General features: G+C 49.2%; 1 protein-coding gene across 1 annotated transcript; it reads right to left on the bottom strand.

The window, feature by feature from the left end:
* Nucleotides 1-8756: 8756 nt before the first annotated feature.
* LOC116589808 lies at nucleotides 8757-11018 on the bottom strand. Its single transcript, XM_032341458.1, has 2 exons — nucleotides 10053-11018; nucleotides 8757-8998 (listed from the first exon to the last, which is right to left on the bottom strand). The coding sequence occupies exons 1-2, from the start codon at nucleotides 10803-10805 to the stop codon at nucleotides 8987-8989; spliced, it is 765 nt and encodes a 254-aa protein (XP_032197349.1). The 5' UTR covers nucleotides 10806-11018; the 3' UTR covers nucleotides 8757-8986.
* Nucleotides 11019-13146: the final 2128 nt, after the last annotated feature.

Below are 13146 nucleotides of genomic sequence, written 5' to 3'. Positions count from 1 at the left end.
CGCTGCTGCGGGGCGGGGCGGGGCGGGGCCGGGGGCGGGGCCCCAGCGCGCTCGCCAGACCCGTCCGGCTGCATTTTCTCCCGGCCCGAGTGGCGCGCAGCCTTCTGCCCGTGGCGCAGTGCCTGCCCGGGGTCCCTCCCGGGGCAAGCGGGAGCCCTAGATACTCTGGACGCCCAGGCTCTGTCTCTTGCTTGCGGTGTCAAGCTCCCCTGCCTGTTCATCCTCACGGTACTCAGTGGCCCACCGCCAACCCCCCAGGAGCCGCATCTCTGGAACTCTCAGAGATGTCATTCATTATTTACTGTGTCTCTTCCAGCACCAAATCAATCTACTGGTGCTGTCTGTCCTCATGATGTTTGCAATCTGGTCGGAATACCTAGGGGCGACAGGTGTTGGTACTTTGGTAGAAGAGGAGATATCAACAGGAGCACGCAACAGGCCCCTGGGAGCTGTCCCGTGCAGGGAGGTGGTGCCTAAGCTAACACCTGAAGGAGCTAACACCTGAAGGAGCCAGCCAGGCACAGAATGTTTATCACAACTGCTCATATTTATTCAGTGATTACTGTGGTCCCAGCCTGCAAGCTCTTTGCATATATAACTCATTTAATCCTTGCAACCACCCTCTGAGGCAAGCACTATTATTTTCCCGTGTCCCCATTTTGCAGATGAGGACACTCACCCACCTAGAGATTGAGTAACACAGCAGAAGCCCCACCAGCTGGCAGGGGCAAAGCTAGGCTGGACCCCAGGGTCAGATCCCACGGCTCTGCTGCACCCCTCCTCCAGCAGAGGGAGGCGAGGGTTACAGACCAAAGGAACTGGCATCTGCAAAGATGGGCACCAGGCAAGAGAAGGTATAGTGTATTTTTTAGGTCCTTAAACTATCACAGTGTGAGGGGCCTTGATGGGGGCAAATGGAGAAGCAGCAGAAGGAGGCTGAGCCAGGTCATGAAGAGCCTGGTAGACTTAGCTAAAGGGTTGACCCTTTATCCTGAAGATAAAGTGTCTTTCAGCAGGGAAAGACAATCTCTCTCCACTTACTCTTCAAAGCCCGGGTCCAACACCGCCTCTCCATCAAGCTCTCCAGGGCCCTCTTGACCTGAACACTCACACTCATGAACCTAGCAGCTCTTTGGCAACTTGTCTTCCATTGGAGTTGTGTGTGTGTGTGTGTGTGTGTGTGTGTGTGTGTCCCCTTCCCCAGAGGCAAGCTTCCAGAGGGTGAGGGCCAGGCCTTGCCCTTCTCTGAACCCCTGGTGTAGCACCAACACGAAAGATACTCAAAAACTAAGGCCATGCAGTTTCCTGAATGCTCCTGCAGGACTCCATCATCCCACAGATGTGGAAACTGAGGCCAGAGTTTCTAAGCAACAGTCCCAAAGTCACCTCACCTGCTGTCATCACCACCACCCCTGGGCCTGCGTTCTCCATGCTCTGTATGCATTTTCTCATCCAATTCTCACCATGACCCCAACAGACGGATACTGTCACAGTCCCCATTTTGCAAATGAGTCACAGGGATGTCAGGTTAACTGGTGAATAGACTGGAGCTAAATCTAGAGTGTTCTAACTTCGGGTCTGCTGCCTTTGGACCACCCTCCCTTCCCCTACACTTCACGATAGGTCTCTTTGTATCCTACTTCTGTGCAGCCCCATCTTCTTCAGAGAGTTTTATAAAACTGAAAGCTGGATCTGCCTTTCAATAAATAGTGATGGTGGTCAAAATGTGGCCATTGAAAGCCAACACAGGTTAGAAATATCTGCCTGGTTATCTCAGCAGAAAGGAGCTCTGTTTTGTTTTGTTTTGTTTTGTTGCCCTAAGGAGAAAGGAAATGGGCTGCCCTTCAGACAGAGTCAGAATAGCCTGGCATCATCAATGTTTATTTCCATGATGGCAACCTCCCAAGTGACCACCCAAGATGGAGTCAGCATTAGAAAGGACATGTGGTCCATGGATTAATCTTCCCTCTACCTACCCAAGTCTTTTTCATACTGTTAATATATTACTTTCCATGCTGTAGTACATTTTATTACAAAAGCAGCCAATGGCACACCAGCCTGTGAGCTCGTTGTTGTAACTGGACTGCATTTACATCTCTGCGTAGAGCCTTAACCGGCATGTTGCAAGTACATGCTAAGTGTTGAATAATGTTGAACAATGTTGAATAATGTTGAACAATGAAATGATGTTAGAGAGCAACAGTGCAATTCACTCAAGGTCAAACAAAACAGAAACCCAGCTTCTAGGGTGGGTGAAGGTCTCCGAGCAGTTTGCCAGCAGAAGCAGTCAGAGCCCCAGGATTATCCCAGTTAGGAAAGTCCTTCACACTGGCTGTCACTGTGTTTGGACACAGTGTTGGCTGTGATTGCACAGATGCCACAGTTCCTCCCTACTAGGCCAACACATATGGAATTGCAAGAGAGAGGAGAGTGGGGAGCCCCCAGCAATGTGGGAAAGGAGAAAGACGGGGAGTGGGAAGGCAATTTGGGATTGAGAAATCAATGGAAAGTGTATCTAAAATGGAAGAAGAAATAAACAAAATCATAGTCGTGAGTTTCTATGAACAGTTCTGGGAGGAAAAGATGAAAGATTGACTCCTTTCAGAAGAGGAATTAAAAGTGAGCACTTCTGCTCTAGCCAGATGTCCTCTACAGCCTATAGAACTGAAGGGTTGGATGGGGTAGGTGTGACAGGGATAGGGGCAGGGCTCTGGGGTGGAAGGTCACCCTGTTCCCTTTCAACATTGTTCCCATCTACTCTGGGCCCACCGTGAGCTTTGGTAGCCAAGGACCAGGACCACTGCTGTTCTGGCAGAAGGGAACCGCAGCTATGACAAGACTTCCTTAGTTGCCATCCTACCCACCCACAGTAGCAGTCACACATTCCTAAGAGCTGTCCTGAATTTCCCTGCTGAAGCACAGGTCTATAGAAAATTCCAGATATCTGTGTAGACACTCTTTATTCTCTTGAAATCAACCACTGAACTGAACCTCCTTCTTTCACCCTACTTCTAGAATGCTCCCATATCTTCCCTGCCTCTGCTTTCAGAATTGTCCTTATCACTCTCTGCTGCACCCTCCCCAAACTCTCCACTGGCACCTTTTGTTGAGGGGCTAACGAGAGGGTCCACTTCTCCAGCAAAGTCATAAGCCTCGGAGACTGTTGACTTGATATTTCTTGGCAGAGACAATGAGAAATTGAATCGCTGGACAAGGACACAGGGTAGGTGAGGCCAAGCAAAGCCAGGCTTCCTGCTTCTGTGTACCCTCCTCACTCTTATGTCTCTGAAGCTTCCCTTTTCTCCCTCTGCCATTCAGCGGTCACAGTCCTGGCATATTCTCCTGTTCTGAATGCTAAACAGAAAGTAAATGTTCCCAATAGAAGACAGACACATTTCCAACCCAAAGACAAGGGTATTGAATTATAGAACAGCTCTGGCTGAAGTAGAACAAGAACTACCCCATATTCATGGGGCGTTGGAGAAGAAGAGGGCAGGCTCTAGAGATAAGCAGACCAAGAGGAACCCAACACCCCGGCCAAGTCATCCAGATACACACCATTTATAAACCTGTCTAGACATGGGGCTGGAAGTCGCTGCTGGTCCACTCTGGGGAATCCAAGCTCATTGAAAATAATCCTGCCTTCACTAGTTAACTTGTGCACAGATGAACGAGTGAAATATAATATAACACGGATGAACTGGTAAAATATAATAAGTTCATTCACAGAACACATATGGAGCAAGTCCCTACAGTGTGCCAGGCATTGGGGACGCCAAGATGAAGACCACTCCCATTTTCCAGGCGTTCATTTACAATCAGTTTGAGAAGACAGGCAGGTACTTAGTAAAGTAAAACGGTATCTACCCCTTCGATGGCACTCTCTGCATTCAAACGTTTCCAAATACACCAACTCAATGAACCTTCCGGGCATCTCCATGAGGAAGGTGCAGGTCTGTCTCCTGTTCTGCCGAGGAGGAAATCACAGCCCTGGGAGGTGGTGTGACTTGTCCATGGTGCCAGAGCTAGTAAGGGGCGGGGTTAAGTAAACTCCCATCCAGCAGCCTGGCTCCAGCGTCCCGAGGCCAACCAGCTCACTCTGATACTGGGTGGAAGCAGACATGAGAAAGTCCAAAGCACTGTGGTGGGCAGGGGAGAAGGTGGGGGGCAAGCCGTTCCTCCAGCAGAGAGCAGAAAGCCTTCCCCAGGAAGGCAGCATGGGGGCTGGCCCCAAAGGATGAGAAGGAAAGGTCGGGGCATCCGGGGCCAGAGGAAACCAAGCGGTCAGAGAGTCTGGGAAATACTGTGTTATCTAGTTTAGCTTGACCTTCAGAGCAGAAGGGACTGGCTAGTAGAGCTCAGATTGCCAAGGCCTTGAATAAAGTTGAGAATCAATCCACAGGTGGTAGGGTGCTATTAAAGGTTTGGGAGCAGGGCAGGGACGTGCTCAGGCAGCAGAGATAAGAGTCTGGATGGAAAAAAAAAAAAAAAAAAAAAAAAAAAAAAGAGTCTGGATGGAAGGCAGAGACTGCAGAGCGAGCATTTTGGCGTCTGCTGAAACGGTATTGATGTAAGACAAAGAGGCTCTGTACTAGGGCCACCAGCAGCGGTAGAAAGGAGCGGAGGAATTCAAATGGCAGAAAATCAACAGCACTGAGTGACCTAGCCCAAGCGGGAGGGTTTTTGTGAATTGTAGGTCACCTTAGTGAATAGTCAGCCAATACCTGTATAGCTCCTGAGGGAAGGGGAATCACTAAAGGTCACATGATTCCTTTCTCAGCCCCGGGACTTTGCCGTGCATTAAACGCAAAGGGGCAAATCTATAATCAGGCATTCTTCCGACGTTTCCAAATAGCTCAGTGGGCTTGTAGTAGAAAACTTGCAGGTGCAAAGGCGGAAACCTTACGTATTTATGTTTTCAGGAAGACGTTCTGGTGACTGTCTTTAAGAGGAAGCCAGCTCCACCCAATGTCAAAAAAAAAAAAAAAAAAATTCTCACAGAAGGGAAGGAGTAAGTCTGGTGAGAAATGTTAAAGGAATTAGGGCCCTTCCTGAGCAGAGCTGCACAAGGAACAGCCCCTTCTGTAACCCAGTGCTTCCTTCCACGAGTAAGTCAGATTTGCCTGAATGCTTCTGGATTGGTGACTTCTCAGGAAATCCCATTTGGACTGATCAAGATATGAGTAATACCCGTATTCACATCTATACCAAAAATGAAATAGCCGATTTACAATGGGAAGTAGGGTTTTTTGCTCTTTAAAAAATAAAAAAGCCCTGAGACGTTTAATAAATGTGATTTCACGCAGGATATCCGATCTATTGATGTTATGACTACCATCTTCTCCCAGGAACAGTCTCTGAGCCAAGGATCCATATGATTACCGAGGAGGTGTTCTGAGGGGAAACCAGGAAGGGAGTGGAGACAGAGGAAAAGGGAGAACCAAGCAAGGACACCATTTTAGGGTAAGTTCCAGATCCAGCCTGATGCTGTGGACAGCTCTGGAGTACACAGTGCACCTCAGAGGTAGTCGTGCTTTAAGACAAAAGGGTGTTTGTACTCTTACACTGGCCAGTCATTCCCTGGAGTGGGGGTGAAAGGGAGGGCAGGGAGGGAGGTATATGGCTCCCAAGCACTGTGGATCTCTGTAGGGGCAAGAACCTCCCTGGCCACAGGAAATCCTCTGAAAGTCACAGGTACAAACTATTAGCGTCAAAACACATGGTTAACAGTTAGGAAAGAGACACTCAGAGCTGATAAAAGAGGGCCGAGGAGATTGAGGTGGGCACCAACCATGTCCACAACATCTATGTATTGTGTCTGTATAAAATCTAGATGTATATGCAGATACCAATGGGTGTGTAATATGGTATGGCTCAGAGTAAAGATCTCGGGTACAGCAGTAACCACAGCCACGGTGTGACCTGGAGAGTCCGGTATAAACCAATCTGAACACAGACATTCTGAAAAATTCAGAGAAAGGACCCCTCGATCTACAGAGGGGCGAGGCAGGATCCAAAAAACCAAGAGGCTGGAGAATCTGACCAGAGGGAATGTGACAGGAATAAATCTATGGTCCTCACCTTGGGTCCAGAGTCAACAATGGCACCAGGAGGAGGGAGAGGAGACCCCACACAGCAGCGTTGTGTACTAAAGCCACATGTGGAACTCAGCTTGGTCAGTAACTCCACAGAAGCCAACCTTTCCATGACCCAGAACATTTCACCTAATTTCACCATACATTAGAGAAAGGCAGGGTCTGGACCAGAGAGGCAAGAGGCTCTGCTGTGTTGTGTGAACCATTCCATGCCTAGAGTGTGGCCTTTGATTCTGGGTGCCACAATTTTTTTAAAAAGATTTATTTATTTGATAGAGAGAGAGAGAGAGGAAGCGGCAAAGTGACAGGGAGAAGAAGGCTACCTGCTGAGCAGGGAGCCCAACATGGAGCTCAGTCCCAGGACCCCGAGATCATGACCTGAGCTGAAGAGAGATGCTTAACCCACTGAGCCACCCAGGCACCCCTGGGCACCACGATTTAAAGAACATGGACCACCCAAATGATTTTAGAAGAACATGACACAGATGATCTATGAACTTGGCATCAAATAACGGGAGATGCAGGTGACAAAACTGGGGATGTTGTCTCTAGAGAAGGAAAGACCTGGGAACATGTTAGTGCCTTCAGTTCTGTCCCTGTGACAGAGCAGTTAGACATGTTCTGTGTGAACCAATGTATAGAATGGGGCTCAGAAGGTAAGATCTGCAGGGAGATGGGGTTCAATGTAATCTAAGGAATATTCCAAGAGCCAGAGCTAGCTGAGGAGAAGGACTAGAGAGGAGAACGTGGAGAGGGAGAGAGTGATGGGCAGGGCCCACTCCAGAGGTAGGCGGGGCACTCACCATCACCGGAATGTGGCTGCATGAACTGTCCCCAGGCCCACTCTGCACTGAAACCACATGGGGGACTTTCTAATAATAACTTTCTGGGATGACAAACAGAAGTACATATTCTGATAAACTTACCAAACTTTTGCCAGCATTTGTATAGGACCAGGGTCTGGAACCACTGATGGATACATCTCGTCAAGGATGTCTAGAGGGAGCCCAGGCATCAGGTAGGGAAGGAGGCATAGAGAAGATGCATGTATTCCCTTCAAATCCTAGACATCTCTGGCCCTGGGACTGTGGGATTCTAGGTTTTACATCGGAGAAGTCAGTCCAAGAAACACTATTTGATAGAGAACACAGGCTTTGGAACCAAACGAACCTGTGTTTACATTCAGGCTTCTGCTGGGAAGTCCTGGGCAAGTCGTTGCTACTTTCTAAACCTCAGTCTTCTCACCTGGGAAATGGGAGCTCAGCCTCCACCTCTTAGAGTCATTGTGAGGCTTGAATGAGAGTACAGAATATAATGCAATGACTATAGCATATGAGGTCCCTTCTGAAGAAAAGCAGGAATCACCTGGTCATTTTGTGGGTAATGATGAGCGTGAAAGAGAATGGAACACTCTTTAGATTTGGAAAAAATTCTTCAAAGCAAATACATTGAAAGTTCAATCCCAGTGCGGAGGGAAGACATTCAGAAAAGAATAAATGCTCTTATTTCCCCGTGTTTGGTTTGCTCTACAAAGAAGGACTAATACAGAGAACTTATCTGCTCTTAGCGTGTATGAAAGAGGATCGTACAACTTCAAAACAAAACAGCATTCGTTAGTTTTCAATCCTAAGGGGACCAACGATACTCACTAACATTCCTGCCTTTATACCTCTAATGAATTCATGCAAGCAGGCTTTCATAAGAGCTGTGAGGCAAATATCAAGTTTACTATAAAACAGGACATGCGGATATGAACGATGCTCCAAATTCAGTTTGCGCTGCTCCCAGTACCCAACTGGCCCCTTCCCGCCTGCAGGCGGGGCCTTTCTGTTGTGACCAAGGTCACTGGGTGCAGGGCCTTTGTATGAGGTTGGAAGGGTGTTCACAGAGACGGGACTTCAGGCTGGACAATCTAATGTTCCTCTTGGTAAGCTGGGCCCCCAACGTGGGGCTGTGCCCACCAGAGGAAAGGACACCGTTTCTAACCCACACACAGCCATATGGGCCCCGCTATCACTGGGCACGATCCTCTCCCCACAAAAAAGCCGTTCCTGCCCTAGCTTTCCCCACTTCAGCTGATGGCGGCTCATTCCAGAATCCCCGGAGGCATCCTTGACTTCACCTTCGTCTCATACCACACCTTTTATCTATGCAGCTTTACCTTCAAAACAGGTCCAAGGTCTGACACCTTTTACATCACCACCCCCTCTCCCGTGGATCCTTCAAATACAGCCTCCTCGCTGGCCTCTCTGCTCCTACCCCCGCACCCCTCTGGTCTCTTGACAGCACAGAGGCCGCCGGGATCCCTGTGAACCCACACACTCCTCTGGGCAGACCCCTGCAATGACTTCACAGCTCCTCAGACAAAAGCCCAAGTCGTGGGCCTTTGGTTTGTGTCTGTCTCCCTGAAGATCCAAGGTTTAGGAGTCACAGGTCTGTTTTGTTCATTCCTCGAACCCAGAGTCTGCAGCACTGCCTGTCACCAAGTAGGCATCAAGTAGAGCAGTCTTTTTTTTTTTTTAAAGAAGATTTTATTTATTTATTTGACAGATCATAAGTAGGCAGAGAGAGAGAGAGAGAGAGGAGGAAGCAGGTTCTCCGCTGAGCAGAAAGCCCAACGTGGGACTTGATCCCAGGACCCTGAGATCATGACCTGAGCCGAAGGCAGAGGCTTAACCCACTGAGCCACCCAGGCGCCCCCAAGTAGAGCAGTCTTGAATGAGCGAGGGGTCTTCCCACCGTCCCCAGGGCTCCAGCGTACTCAGTCCCCGTGAGGTCCCTGCACCTCTGGATGGGAGCAGTGCTGGTCTCCGGGGCTCGCCGGCTCTGGAGAAACACCCCCTTCTGGTCCAGACCTGCCTCTGACATGGCTGTGATGGCAGCACGTCAGCTCAGGCCCTCCCCTGCGGGAACGTCAGCAATCTCTCAATAAGTCAGAACTTTAGAGAACAAAAGGAACTCCTGATCCAAACCTACACAAAGCCTTGCAGCAGGGAAGTAGAAAGGCTGGGCTAAGACAGGGGAGGAAGGAAAGATATCTATAGCAGTAAAAACGAGGGAAATTAGTCACTCCCTCAGCTGTGCTGGGACCCGTGTTAACCCTTGATTGAGCTCATTCCTCCCCACGTCTCCATCACCCTCCTCCACGGGAGGGCTTACGTCCAGGTTCTTATCAGGAAGAAGTATAGACTGCCCCGAGGAGTGGTGGACAGACTGATACACTGGCTTCCGGTGGCGGCTCTGACCTGAGGTTATGTTTCTTCTTTGGGGCTTCACACCTCCCCATGATAACTCAGGGCCTTTGCATAGGATGTGCTCTCAGGCTGCTTTGCAGCTTTGACATTCCAAAGCCTTGATAAACAGAATGATTCCCCAACATTTCTAGTTTGTTATTTACTCAGATCACAAACTGCCATGTTCTCTAAGTCATCAATAGTTTATCCTTATAATAGGAGAAGACTTTGGGTCCCAGGGCGGCCGTGCAGGCTAGGTTCTGGAGAAAACTGGGCACGGGTCCTTCACTGGACATTCAGTACCGCAGGAGGAGCTGCCCCCGCGGTAGGTCCCACACCCATCCCCCCATCTTCCAGCCTGCCAGCCTGGGGACTATTTTTTTTTTTTTTAAGATTTTATTTATTTATTTATTTATTTGACACACAGAGATCACAAGCAGGCAGAGAGGCAGGCAGAGAGAGAGGAAAGGAAGCAGGCGCCCTGCAGAGCAGAGACCCCAATGCGGGGCTCGATCCCAGGATCCTGAGATCATGACTCGAGCCAAAGGCAGAGGCTTAACCCACTGAGTTACCCAGGCACCCCAGCCCGGGACTATTTTGACTTTCTGGAACACATTCTGCACCTTTACCTCTCTGTGCTTCCACATGTCTTGGGTTCCCTGGGACCCACACTATGAGGCAGGCAAGTAAAGGAAGGTTTCAGGGGTGCCCTGAAGAGACCCACCTGTCGTGGAGTTGGGGAAGCAGGGCTGGGAGAGGGAGGGGCGGCCTTGTGGTGCAGGCATACCAGAGGCTGCGGCTGGTCCCCTGGGGTGCCCTGGAGTGGGGATGGCCCTTCAGAGCTGTGCCCAACTGAGGCAAGGGGGCGGGGCCCCTGGGGAGGGGTCAAGGGCAATCCCAGTGAGCCATGGACAACTGGGAGGACCCTGAGGGAAGGAGGGAAGCAGAGCAGAAGAGCCGGGGGCAAGCTGAGGTTTGCAGTGGCAGAGCTGCGTCCTGCTTCAGATGTCATCAGGAGAGTTTTTTCCACACAGATCTCCGAAAACCCTATCTCTCCATGTTTATTATCTCCCCCAAACAACAGTCTCAGCGAATAAGAAGACAGACATATCATAAAGGCCAGGCGTTTCCTCCCGCCCCAGTTTAGATTTGCGGACAATGCATTTACGACTGTTGCACCACACAGGCCAGCACATATACTCTGAAAATAGGAAACAGCCCGATGAGAGGGGGCTGGGGGGCTGCTCGCCTGCATCCTGTCTCCCACGGGGCCAGGCCCGGCCGGATACCCCACGAGAAGCCCACTTCCGTCCTCACCATCCCCTCCCTCAACAAAACCATCCAGGAGGAAAACATTTCCCCGTCTTCGGTGGAGAGAGACCTTTGTCCCGCCTAGATGAGGGCTAAAGGGGAAAGTACAGCATGACCAGCATGACCGGACACTTCCAAAGCTCCAGTGTTCCCTCCACATGTCCATGCAGCCTCCCCAACGCGGCTCTGTTCAACGCATTTGTATTCAGATCATGGGTGTCTTATGATCTATCACTTTATTTCATTTTGCTGAAAACCCTACAGGGTACAAACAAATGTGAACTTGCCATAAGTTAAAACCCCTTAAGGCATCACTATCTGTTATAAACACTTGACTAAAAGAAAGCCTCAAGGGTCACCTGGGTGGCTCAGTCGATTAAACATCTGCCTTCAGGTCAGGTCATGATCCCGGGTCCTGGGATCGAGTCCCATGTGGGGCTCTCTGCTCAGTGGGGAGTCTGCTTCTCCCTCTCCCTCTGCTCCTTCCCCCTTTTCATGGCTCATTCTCTCTCAAATAAATAAATAACATCTTAAAAAAAAAAAAAAAGTAAAAGAAAGCCTTGTCAGTTCAGCTGGTCTGGTATATCACTCTGGTTGGACCATGTGAAATGAGATCAGAATAGAAGCCATTTTAGCCAACTAAAACCCCAAATCAATCGCACTGTTCGGCAGAATGGCTTATCTCCGTTCATGTATTTCGCCTCTATTCACCTACGAATTGAATGGTAAATGTATCGCGTAGGCTGTATGGTATGGGATGTGTCGAGTACTGTCTTAGGGCTGTAGGAAATGTGAGGATGTGTAGGAATCGTCCCCCGACCTGGGGAAGCTTCCAGTGGGAAGGAATGAGATATGTGGGCTGCGTGAAGGAATTATGCACTTGGAGCCTACAATGATAGCAAAGTACGCACGGGCAAGGAGAATGGGCAGGAGGATGGCTCTGCACAGAACCTTGTGTTGCCATGAAGTTTGCCATTAAATTTCATCCCAAAGTCTCTGGGGAGCCACTGAAACCCTTTAAGCAGAGGAGTCTCATGGTGCCCTGTTGCCATCAGACTGTCAGGGGTCCAGAAGAGACTATGAACAGACGGGGGTTGAAGGCAAAGCGCAGGGCTTAGAGAGCCACAGATCTCTAGAGATCAGCCCATGCCCCACAAGAGAGGCTCGGTAACTGTCTGTTGAAGAATGAATGAGTGCAGGGGGGCGGGGGTGGGGCTGGCGGATGTTGCGCAACAGCAGAAGAACTGGGATCTCTGGAGAGGACAGGAATTGGGATCTCAGGAAGTTTGGAACGTGTTTAGAATACCCATCATGGGAATCCAGGAGTTAACAAACAAACAATGGCTAATAGGTGTGGCCATCATTAGCCTTCGGAGAAATGCACATCAAAACCGTGACAGGATACTGCTTCAAATACACAGAAATGGCTCTAGTCAAAAAGATGAACAATAACAAGTGTTGGCAAGGATACAGAGAAGCGGGAACCTTCCTGCAGCGCTGGCAGGAATGTCAAATGGCTCAACCACTCTGGAAAACGGTCTGGCAGTTCCTCAGACAGTTAAACATAGACTTAACATGGGACCCAGCACGTCCACTCCCGGTATCTACGCCAAAGAAATGAAAACATACAGCCACTCACAAATTTATAGACAAATGCTCATGGCAACATTATTCATAATAGCCAAAAAGAGAAACCACCCAAATGTCCACCAGCTGATAAACAAATAGACAAAATGTGTTATACTCATACTGTGATATTGTGACTTCTAATGAGAAATATAGGAGCACCTGGGAGGCTCAGTCGTTAAAAGTGTCTGCCTTCAGCTCTGGTCATGATCTTGGGGTCAGGTTCTCCCTTCTGCTGGAAGTCTGCTTCTCTCTCTGCCTGCCGCTCTACCTGCTTGTGCTCTCTCTCTCTCTGACAAATATATAAAATATTTATAAATGAATAGATAAATAAATAAAATGTGGAGCCAAGTTCAATGGGTACATGCAGGTGGGCAGTGAAGGTCACATCAGTCCTTGTCTCGGGGTCAATCACAGGCTGGGTCAGGGCAGTCCTTATTGCTTGAGGGGGTAGTTTCCATTCCCCTCATGGGATGCTTTGCCCACAGTGTCTTTTGCCTGAGTTGGGATAAGCTAGAAAGAACTTAATCAACTAGAAAGTGCAGACTGACTAAGGTCAGAACAAGAGGTAGTTAAAGTCTTCTCTCAGACGGAACCCTTAACCTGTGGGATCTCATGTCTCCAGATATAGTGTCAGAAAGGAGTTGAGTTTGTAGGATGCCCGGCTAGTGTCAGAGCATTGCTTGTTGTGTGGGGCAAATTTCCCCTGCATCAGAGTGGAGTCCAGAACCCAAGAGATGTACAATGAAATACTGTTTGGCCATAAAAAGGAATGACACGCCAATCCATGCTACAACGTGGGTGATCCTTGAAAATATTACATTAAGTGAAATAAAAATAGTCACAAAAGACCACATATTTCATGATCCTATTTACATGAG

The sequence above is a fragment of the Mustela erminea genome, chromosome 5, assembly GCF_009829155.1.
Source record: "Mustela erminea isolate mMusErm1 chromosome 5, mMusErm1.Pri, whole genome shotgun sequence".
NCBI classification, from domain to species: Eukaryota; Metazoa; Chordata; class Mammalia; order Carnivora; family Mustelidae; genus Mustela; species Mustela erminea.
This window is presented reverse-complemented; position numbering and strand designations above follow the sequence as displayed.